This window comes from Trypanosoma conorhini (assembly GCF_003719485.1).
Source record: "Trypanosoma conorhini strain 025E chromosome Unknown Tco_14.4_contig_00634, whole genome shotgun sequence".
Taxonomy (NCBI): domain Eukaryota; phylum Euglenozoa; class Kinetoplastea; order Trypanosomatida; family Trypanosomatidae; genus Trypanosoma; species Trypanosoma conorhini.
Genome location: NW_021704725.1, coordinates 1 through 10,172, shown reverse-complemented (window position 1 = coordinate 10,172; position 10,172 = coordinate 1). Strand labels below are relative to the sequence as shown.

General features: G+C 59.1%; 4 protein-coding genes across 4 annotated transcripts, besides 5 other annotated features; all 4 read left to right on the top strand.

Moving 5' to 3' along the window:
* Positions 1-96: 96 nt before the first annotated feature.
* Positions 97-146: a microsatellite.
* Positions 147-185: a microsatellite.
* A 321-nt stretch (positions 186-506) lies between these two features.
* On the top strand, positions 507-2,891 carry Tco025E_07793 (uncharacterized protein; the record flags this gene model as incomplete). Its single annotated transcript, XM_029374652.1, has 1 exon — positions 507-2,891. The coding sequence occupies one exon, from the start codon at positions 507-509 to the stop codon at positions 2,889-2,891; it is 2,385 nt and encodes a 794-aa protein (XP_029225233.1).
* A 629-nt stretch (positions 2,892-3,520) lies between these two features.
* Positions 3,521-3,543: a microsatellite.
* A 24-nt stretch (positions 3,544-3,567) lies between these two features.
* On the top strand, positions 3,568-5,808 carry Tco025E_07792 (uncharacterized protein; the record flags this gene model as incomplete). The annotated part of the gene is made up of 1 exon (XM_029374651.1): positions 3,568-5,808. One exon carries the CDS (start codon positions 3,568-3,570, stop codon positions 5,806-5,808), a length of 2,241 nt encoding a protein of 746 aa, XP_029225232.1.
* Positions 5,809-6,062: 254 nt separating this feature from the next.
* Positions 6,063-6,105: a microsatellite.
* A 424-nt stretch (positions 6,106-6,529) lies between these two features.
* On the top strand, positions 6,530-8,176 carry Tco025E_07791 (uncharacterized protein; the record flags this gene model as incomplete). Its single annotated transcript, XM_029374650.1, has 1 exon — positions 6,530-8,176. The coding sequence occupies one exon, from the start codon at positions 6,530-6,532 to the stop codon at positions 8,174-8,176; it is 1,647 nt and encodes a 548-aa protein (XP_029225231.1).
* Positions 8,177-8,603: 427 nt separating this feature from the next.
* On the top strand, positions 8,604-9,974 carry Tco025E_07790 (putative metacaspase 5; the record flags this gene model as incomplete). Its single annotated transcript, XM_029374649.1, has 1 exon — positions 8,604-9,974. The coding sequence occupies one exon, from the start codon at positions 8,604-8,606 to the stop codon at positions 9,972-9,974; it is 1,371 nt and encodes a 456-aa protein (XP_029225230.1).
* Positions 9,975-10,098: 124 nt separating this feature from the next.
* Positions 10,099-10,128: a microsatellite.
* Positions 10,129-10,172: the final 44 nt, after the last annotated feature.

Here is a 10,172-nt window from a genome sequence, read left to right as displayed (position 1 = left end):
CTATTTCTCCTCCTGTTTTTGTGTTTTTAGTAGGAAAACAAAGAAACAAACTATAAGAGTGAATATATTTTTGTCTGTTTTTTTTCTTATTGTTTGTGAATATATATATATATACGTGTATCTAGGTATGTATGTATGTATGTATGTATACATATATATATATATATATATGTATATATAAATATGCACAAGTGCATGAATGAACACAGCGTATTTGTTTACACACATTGATTCTCCCTCTCCTCCCTTGAATACTTGCTTCCAATGCGTCTGGGTGTCGCATCCGTGTGGGAAGGGTGCGTGCGACATCTTGTCCCCTTCAAAAAAAAATGTGAAGTAATAACTTTCGCTTGTGCTTATGTGCCTTGCTTGTTTTTTTTTGTCTTCACTAGGCTGTGTTTCTTCCTGCACCCGGGTCTCAGCCGTGGGAGTGTGGGACGCGTAGGGGGAGGGGGTGCGAGGGAGGGAGCGGGGAAGCACCAGCTACACGAGAGCGGGAGGAAAACATGCCGTTCTTACTTCAAGAGGAGGACTTGCTGCTTATTTTTGGTGTCGTTGCGGCAGTTCTGATACTCGTGTTCCTCATTCAGGCTGCTGTGGCCGTGTTATATCGCGTCGGGGCGAAGCTTGACTACATCCGATGGCATTACCTGGGTTGTCTGTGTCTGCCCGTCCTCTGGATGGCCTCCTTGCACACGGGGCTGACCCTCTACATTGCCACCGTGGCACTGGGGCTCGCCGTGGTTAGTGGCGCCACTTCCTGGAAGAAGGGCCTTGCGCCTTTTTTGCTCTCATTCGCTCTTATCTGCGTGTGTGTGCCGCAGCTCAGTCGAAGCGTGCAGCTGGAGATGCCAGCTGACACCGCGACGTGGGTGTCGCGGTACTACGGACAGGTGGCCGTGTGGCCGTCCCACGGCGCCGTTGACCCTCGCCACCTCTTTGTGGTGCACGATGCTGTGACGCTGGCGCGGGTGCCGTGCCGAGCCCAGGCGTCGCGCCCAACTGCCCACGAGGACAGCGGTGGCTTGCAGGGCCTGACGCAGTTCTTGGTTTCGCTTGCAGACGATACACGCATCTACGCCTTGGAAGGCTGTGTGCGGACGGCTTCCAGTGGTCAACGCCCAATGCATCGTATTGCCTTGTTAGGGTCGAATGCTCGTATGGAGGGCGTCACAATCCGCTGCAGGCTACCAACCTCCAAGGAAATCCAGACCAACATGTTTAATGTTCGTTGCTTAGGCTTAGCATCGGATGTGCTTCTTGTAGACGTAGAAGTTGAGCTGTACGACGGCAATGGTTATCTTGCCTCTTCACAAAGTATCCGTCGTGCGGAAGGTTGTGTGGACGCGCTAGGGCAGTTGCGCCAGCTTAATAAGTTTCTCTTCAGTGGCACTGGCTCCCTCGTCGTGTGCTTTCCCAGGCTGGGGGGACACGCGATGTTGCGGCTGCTGGAGGACCCTAGCGTTGCTCCGCCCACGCTAAAGAGGCAGGTGCCTTACTCTATTCGATGTCTCTGGCACATGCCTACGGTTCTTCAGAGCGCGCAGGAGCACTTGACGTATGTCCTGGAAAGTGTCTTGCTTGCCGGCACCTCAGCGGCGACGGTTAAGCTTTTTGAGTGGGCGGTGGTCGCCCGATGTGCGACTTTGCGTGCGGTAAGAAAAGCAACTCCGTACGCTGTCGCCGCGATGGAAAATGTAAATGTTCTGACAACTGGGGTTTACTGTTCCGCAACGCGGCGGCACCCCCAACACCCCTTTTGCAATGTGTCTAGCCAAAAATATGCCGAAGATCGAAGATACGTCCTGGGTGCGCAAATTGGGAACTCCTCGTGCGACGCCTTTCGCTGGGCATTAGATAGACTGGATTTTGTGCCGGGTCTGTGGGGGGCGTACAGCTGGGCGTTCAAGGCAGAGTGGGAGATCACAGTCTTCTGCGTAAAAGGTCTGGGGACGGTTGTGATGGTGCTTTGCAGGGCGGTTGTTCTGCCTGTTTGCCGCGTCGTGAGTCTTGCGGCGCGTTCCCTCGTGGACGGGCTCCGTCGCCTGGCGCCGTCGCTCGCGGACGTCCTCGGTCTCTCGACTCTCAAGGGCTTCCTCGGCAGCGCCGTCAGCTGTTTTTGGCGTGCGGAGCTTTACTTGCTCGCGCTGGAGTGGAAGTTCATCTGCCAGCTGCTCTATTGTCTGCTCACTTGGGCTGCCATGCCGTTGGGGCCCGGGTTCAATCTGGTTTGTGAAGTATTTGGTCGGGTGCGGTACATCTTGGGGCTTTACACCACCACCACACTCTCGGCTCACGTCTTTGTTGCACTCATCCAGACCGTCTTCATCTTGGTCGCCTTGCGCAACGAACTACGCAAAATCACCACTCGTGAGCGTGGGAGGTATCCTGCCTTTCTGCGACAGAGCACTGTCGGGGAGTTTGCGATGATGCTGTGGGCCTTCACACGGGTGCACTCGGTGGTCACGATTCGCTATCTTGGGGCGCACTTCATGCTGCTTTTCATGCTGCTCGGCCTCTCCGCACTGCCCTTCTTCGCTAAGATGTACAACTTGGCCCTCTTCGTGGGCTTTCCATGCGTCTCCTCGCACGTGTGTCTGAGGTTCTTTGCGAAGGAGCCGCGGTGGCGGGACGTGCTCTGGCTCTCGGCTGTCAAGGGGCTGCTGGTCATCGTGGTGGATCGCACCATCGGCAACCTCGTCGCACACGTTCTGCGGGAGCTCTTTTTTCTCTCCGCCGGGGGGCTGCTCGTCTTCGGCGTTTGCACCGCGTGGCAGTGGGGCGTGCACCTCCGTGTGGCGGAGCTCTGCCGGCGTCTGCGCGCCGACGACGTGGTCGCCCCGCAGCGGGCGGGTGTGGCGGAGGAAAGCCATGCGACGGAAGCGAACTGATTTTTTTTTGCTTTGTTTTCTTTTAAAAAAAGACTAGATGTAACAGGGGCAATGCGGAGGATGCCTTGCTGAGTGGTGGAACAGGGCGGGGAACTGCGGGTGCGCGCGCCTTTCATAAAAAAAAATGTTTTATTTTATTTTTTCCTTTGCTCTGGAAGTGGGGCGTCCGGCCTTCTCTTGGCTCCTCGTGCTTTTGCTGCCGTCTGCATCGCACCTCCGGCTGCTGGGCGGCGGGGCCTCCGCCGAGGCCGCCACGGACGCAGCCGTGGAGCCGCGTACGCTGTTCTTTTTCTTTTCCCATTCCTTCCCTCTGCGTATTTTTCTTCTTTTGACTTTTTTTTTCGTTTGCCTGCGTGCGTGGGCGGGTGCGTTTCCCTCCCGCCTCTCAACGGCTGCCGGGGTGACCGTCCGGCGCCTCGTTTCGGTTCCCGCAGGGACGCTGTCGCAGCTGCATTCCCTGCCCGAGCCGTGAGGAAAAGAGGGGGCACGAGAGACACGAAAAGGAAGAAGGGCGGAGCGGCGGAAGGAAACGCGCACCAGCGCGAGAAGGGAGGGAAGAGGACCAACAGCGCAAACAAACAGAGAGGCAAAGACGGCGCTGGCGGGGACAGGGAGAAGCAATCAAACCGCACACACACACACACACACACACGCCTACGGGCCCACCAAAGAGCACATGAGCTCGTCTGCAGCGGAGCTTCCGCCCACGCTCGTTGCCGCGGTGCGGTCCGGATTCGACGCGTTCGTCCAGTTGCAGCGGGTCCGCTTTAGCAGCTGCAACGATGACCTTGCCAGGTCGCTCGCGGGGGGATTTGGCTCTTGCGGGCCTGCTGCTGCCGCAGGCACGGTCAATAGCAGCAGCAGTAATAATAATAATAATAGAGGCACGCCTGCCTTCCCGCAGGCGTTAAGTGAGTGGTCCGATTTGCTCCTCTCGCGGCTGAAGTCGGTTGGCGACGTGGCGGTGGTGGACCCGACGGCCGAGGTGGTGTGGGAGCTGGTCTCCGTCGTCGTCGCCATCCTGGAGAACGGTGGCGACGACGGAGTGAACGCGAGCGGGCCATACTTGGAGTGGTATCGCGGCCGGTTTGTCTCCCTGGACGCCATTGACGGGCTGCGAAGCTCGCTGGAGGCGGTGCCGCCGCAGGCCCCGCTTTCGCCAGCGGCGGCGGAGGACCTCTTCGAGGGGATCCTGGGGCCCTACCTGATCTCCATCCAGCGTGCCTTCCTCGCCGGCCTCTTCCCTGCCGCAGCGGCCCTGATTAGCTCGCTCGTAGACTACCTGCGCGCGGGCGTTGTTGACCCCTTTGACGCCGAGGAGGAGAGCACGTTGGCCGACGTCATCCGGCTCTTCCTGGAGACGCCACTCGACAGCACGAGTCATAGAGAGTGGGTGGACACCGCCAACCTTCTTGTCGTCGACTGCAAGCGCGTCTTGACACCCGCAACTCCTGCCTCGGATTTAATTACGCAAGCGGCACAGCAGCTCAAGTCTTTATGCTTGGACCTACTTTTGATGCTCAGCGGGGACGCGGCGCTGATTCTGGAGACATGCCACTTGCTAGAGCTAGACGTCATGGATTACGTCGCCGCGGTGTGCGCCGTCTGCAAGCCGTATATGACGCTGTGCCAGTTGCACCGCTTGTATCAAAGTGCATGGGAGTCGTGGGAGGGTCCTGTAAAGGGGCCGTGGTACGTTGGCGTCATTGAGCGAATATTGGCTAGCCGCTGCATGGCAGACATAGCGTGCGCCATGGAGCTTGTGGGGCAGGCAGTTCGCCGCAATGCGTACTTGCCGGCCTCGCCAAACGAGGACAGCAACGTCGTTTCCTCGCCGTTGGTTACCAGCACGGAGACGGCGGAAGAGGTGGTGTCAGAGGCGGCGAGCACGACGGAGGTGCCTGTCGACTCAAAACAGCTCCGGCGCTTTGCCCTGCTTTTCATGGCAGCCCACGTGGCTGACATTTGTGCCCCCCCGCTTGGCGCCCCCGTGGATCAAATGCACGTCACTTTTATTCGGAACGGACTGGTGGAGGACTTTGTTGCCCAATTTCGACACCACCCACTGCTCTGGCGCACCGCGGCCATGTACGTGGTGTATTCGCCGCTCATGAACCCCGCCGTTTTGTACGACATCGTGACGGCGCGGGCGGCGAGCGCCGTGGGCGATCGCTACACTTTTTTGACCCTCCACACCTTCATTGGCTCCGCTTGGGAGGAGACGAGTGGGGTTCAGGTGGCGCTGCGCCGCCTGCTGCGCGACAAGTACGCAACGAGCGAGACCTTAAATAAGTGGATCGCCTCCGTTGACTACTACCGACGCAAGGCGGTGGAGGTGCTGCATGCGAAGATTATCGAGGAGCGAATCGAGTGCGGTGACACGGCACCTGCTGTGTGGTTAGCGGTGGAGTGCCAGCAGTCGAAGCCAGTGCAAATACGCTTTGAACACATCCTGCGCTCCCCGGAGGCGCTTGACAGCGAGGAGGTCTATCGCGTGGGGCAGGCAGTCAACAACAACTTTATCTCGGTCGACACCAGCGCCAGCCTGCGCACGCTGCAGGTCCTGCGTGTCTGTGCGGCCGTGTCCGAGTACCGCAGGGCCGTCGGCAGCCTGCAGGGCCTCGACCGGCAGGTGGGCGCCGTGCCCGCCGCCGACACCGTCCAGTGGGTGCTGCACGCCGCGGAGAGGGCGCTCCGATGCCTCGTACCGTTCAGGCCGCACCCCGACACGGTCTTTGCGCTGGTGACACAGACGGCGGATGTTGCGCTCCGTTTTCCGGCGGGCCAACACCCGAGCCGCGTCGTCCCGCTTCTCTCCCACGCGCTGGAGATGGTGCTGGCGTTCCACTCGTCCGACCGGGCCAAACGCGCGGCGCACGCAGCCGCGATTCGGGAGAAGATCATGCGGCTCGTGTAGGCTGTGACAAGTGGGGCGGCTTTCAATTGGGGGAAGGATAATAAAAGAAAAAAGAAAAGCCCAGCAAGGCAAAGCTGAGCGAAATGTTTGGCACGCCTTTGGGCGGCTTCGAGAAGAAAATCTCGTGATTTCTCCCCTTCTAGCGCCCCCTGCATATCTGTGTACACGTTTTTTCTGTGCGTGCTGCGAGCGTGTATTTGTGCGAAGGGGGGAGGGGGAGGGAACGGAAGACATGGGCGCTGCGCGGTTGCCCCGGGGAGGGAGAGAGGGACGAGGGGAAAGGGAGTGAGGCGTGAGTGCAGGACAGAGGCGAACTAATAAGGAAGAAAGAGAGACAACTTGCCCTGAAGGAGCGGTAGAAGAAACCAACACGGCTTGGTTGGAGGAAGCGGCGGGCAAGGCACCACGACACACAAAAAAAGCTCTTGCTCGGCGAGGCGCAGGGGCGAGTGGAGACGTTGGCTACCCGCCCCACTACCGCTGCTCCTGTTTTTTTTTTTTGGTTTCCGCTTTTCATGCTTCTCCTCGCCTCCCTTTTTCTTAGCGAGCGGCCCGCTGCGCACACGAGGGCTTCGGTTCTTCCGCGTTAGTTTTTGCCTTCTTCACCCGAGTCAGTGGCGACCGGGGGCGCTGGCGTAGAGAAGCAGAGAGCGCGACCACACGACCTCTGCGTGGGCCCGTGGGAACACCTCCGAGGCGCAGCTGTGCCCTGGCCGACCAAATGCGGGATCGCCGCGTGGAGCTGCGGTTTCACCCCGCCATGCTGGCCTCGCTGGTGCTGCTGGTCATGATTGCCTTTGCGCTGGGCTACCGCCACGGCGTGACGACGTGGGAGAGGGACTTCCTGTCCAAGTACGAGAAGAGCCGGGGACAGGAGCGGCACGCCGCCGCCATGTTGGAGGCCTGCGGCAACGAGCTCTCACTCCTCAGCGCCAACGTGTCGTCGAATAACGAGACCATCGACGCCGTGCAGAATGATAACGCGAAGATTGAGGAGGAGATGAAGCGGCTGTCGCAGGAGTTCAAGTTGGCCACGGATGCGGTGGACAAGTGCAGGGCGGAGATCACCATCGTTGGCGAAGGGGAGCCCAAGCAGGGCGGGGCCCCCAACGCGGCGCTGACGGCGGCCGAAGGCGAGCTGCGCCGCCTGACGGAGCTGCTGGGCAACCTGACGCAGGGCGAGGGAATGCACAGGGTGCACATTCATCAGTCACTGGCGTCCGTGCGGGAAGCGTACAGACTGTTCTGCAGCAATATGCCAGGATGCACGCTGCTTTCGGATGAATCCCTTCTCCTCCGCTGGAAGGAGGACCTCGACAATGCCTCGCAACGATGGGTGGGGACAGAGGCCGACCGCATGCGGCGAATGAGGTGGAGGTACGACAAGGCGGACCCGAAGGACAGGGAGGCCATTTACCTCCCGGAGGGGGAGGAGGGGGAAGGGAGGAAGCAGCTCACCTATTTTGGCCGCACAGGTAGCCCCGCACTTTTGTTCGGCCAGGACAAGGAGCCTCAGGTTGTCGTGGCCACCGTGCTGGAGCGGGTGCTGCTTCTACAGCAGTTCGCCCTCTGCGCCTACCGCAATAATGAGCCCAACGTCACTTTCCCCTCGATATTTCAGCGGAAATTGAACGTTGAAAGCACCACTGCTGCTCTGCACGATTTGGTAGAAACACCACTGGTCACTTTCTGTATGGACTGCGCAGAGATGGAAAATGCGAGCGAATTTGTGAGGTCGTGTCTACAGGACTCCGCGGGCGACGCCGGATACGGCACCCGCGACTACTGGGCGGCGCGCTCTATGCTGCTTCCTCACCCAGGTGTGGTGCAGGACGCAAAGAGCTTCCTTACGGCACACGCGCTCACAGCACGGAGGCTTCTGGCTGTGCTGGCGCACAATTCGGTAGAGGACTGCCTTGCGCTTCGCGGGGAGCCGCGCGGGGATCACTTTCTGTACCTCCGCGCCAATTTTCCGGAGGAGCGGAGGCGCTTCGAGGCTCACGTGAGCAACAACACCCTGCATCAGTGCTCCCCCACGGCGGCACAGCTGGTCCAGCGCATCACGCAAGTCATGGAGGAGGGGAAACTGAAGGGCGCGGGTTCCGGCTTTGACGCCGTGTACGTGAGCGCGCCAAGTGAGATGTGGCGGGAGATAAAGCGGCTTGCGACGAAGCCCGCGTGGTGGGATGTGGCGTTGTTCCGCCCGGAGGAACCCGCCGGCGCCCACGAGGAGCTAGTGGATCTGACGGTGGTTAGCAAGGCCGACGCGGTGCTTGTGAGCCCGTTCCTCGCACCCAGCCGGTACGTCGTGGAGAGTTTCCTGCTCTCCCATGGGCTGCGACCGGCAAGTCGCGTGTGGTTCTTTTGACGTGGCTGCGGGTGGACCGCGCGAGAGCGCACCTGCCGCCCTCACAGGGCCGGTGTATCCAGTTGTATATAGGTTCCCGCGTCGCAGGCTCGCCGTGTGTGGGGTGCATGGGGGGAGGAAGCGAGAGAGAGGGAGAAGCAACGAGGCAACGGAAAAGAACCACAAACAAACAAACAAACTTGTAGTCAAGCAAGGAAATGTCACTCCCCCTCTTCTTTACGCCCAAACTGCCGCTGCTTCTCCACCCTGCCGTTTGTAAACCTTGGATAAAAGGGTCACCGGTAGCAAAGTTTCTTGAGACGAAGAGGAAGGCGAAGTGGCGGCCACGGTTGCACATACAAACACGCAACCAGCGGCATAGATACAAACAACAGCAACAGCAACAGCAACACCGGCGGTGGGCGGTAGCGGCAGGATAAGCGAGAAAATGGATCTGCTTGTTGGCGCGCTGCTAAGCGGTGTAGCGCAGATTGCCGTGCCGTATGTGGTGAACAATATTGGAAGGGTAAAGCGTCCAAAACGCGTCAACATTGAGGAGGCGCTGCGTGAGGCACACCTGTGCCGTCCGGTCATCCCGTACAGGGCCCCTGTCCCGTACACGGGAGGCCGAGTGAAGGCGCTGTTTATAGGCATCAACTACACAGCCACACGAAGTCAACTGAGTGGATGCGTTAACGACGCCAAACAAATGCTTGCGACGCTGCAGCGAATCCAGTTTCCCATTTCGGAGTGTTGTATTCTGGTGGATGACCCGCGTTTCCCCAACTTTACGGCTTTGCCGACCCGCAAAAACATTATACGTCACATGGCGTGGTTGGTGTACGATGTTCGACCCGGGGATGTGTTGTTTTTCCACTACTCTGGACACGGGACGGAGACCAAGGCGGAGCGCGACTCGGAGGAGATGTACGACCAGTGCCTTGTGCCGCTGGACTACGAGTCGCAGGGCGCCATCGTGGACGACGACTTGTTTGACTTGCTCGTCAGGCGCCTCCCGGCCGGCGTGCGGATGACGGCGGTCTTTGACTGCTGCCACTCCGCCTCCCTGCTGGACCTTCCCTTTGCGTTCGTGGGAAACAACAACTACCTCTCGGGCGGGCGGCACGAGATGCGGAAGGTGCGCGGGAACAATTTTTCGCACGGCGACGTGGTGATGTTCAGCGGCTGCGACGATGCCGGGACGAGCGCCGATGTGGCGAACACCTCCTCCTTTGGGGCGGGCTCCGTGGCCGCCGGCGGTGCCGCAACACAGGCCCTCACCTGGGCCCTGCTGAACACCTCTCGCCTCACCTACGCCGACATTTTCATCAAGACAAGGGAAATGCTGCGTCAGAAAGGATACAAGCAGGTGCCTCAGCTTTCCAGCTCGAAGCCGGTGGATTTGTACAAAACGTTTTCGCTGTTTGGCGAAATTACAACGAACAGCAGTCTCATGCACTATGTGCCGCAGCAATACCAGCATCCATGGGTGCCACCACAGCAGCCGTATTACCCTCCTCCGCCGCCGCAGCAGCAACCGTATTATCCACAGTCCCAGCAGCCGTATTATCCACCGCCGCCGCCGCCGCAGCAGCAGCAGTCGTCGTATTATCCACAGCAGGCGCCATCGCAATACGGCGGTTCCCAGTCTATGGCTGGAATTCCCCTCATGCAGGCGTCGAGTGGAAGACCACCAGAGCACTACCCACAAGCCCTCCCTGGAGGACAAGGTGGGGGACCCCCCCCACAGTACCCTCCATCCCAATACCCGCAGTATTCTTCCTCGCAGTATTTGGGCAAGGTGGGAAAACCGTTGTGAGATTCCTTCATTATTGTATGCTTTTTGGGTTTGCTGCAACAGAAAAAGGAAGGGGTAAGGGGAGGGAGAGAGAGAGAGACGACAGGACGAAGAAATAACGGTGGGGTTCCAGTTGCCCCCCTCGTCTTTTTTTTCTTTTCTTCATCTCTTTCTTGCCCCTTATTGCGCTTGCCTTTTTTTTATTTCTGTGTGTCTTTA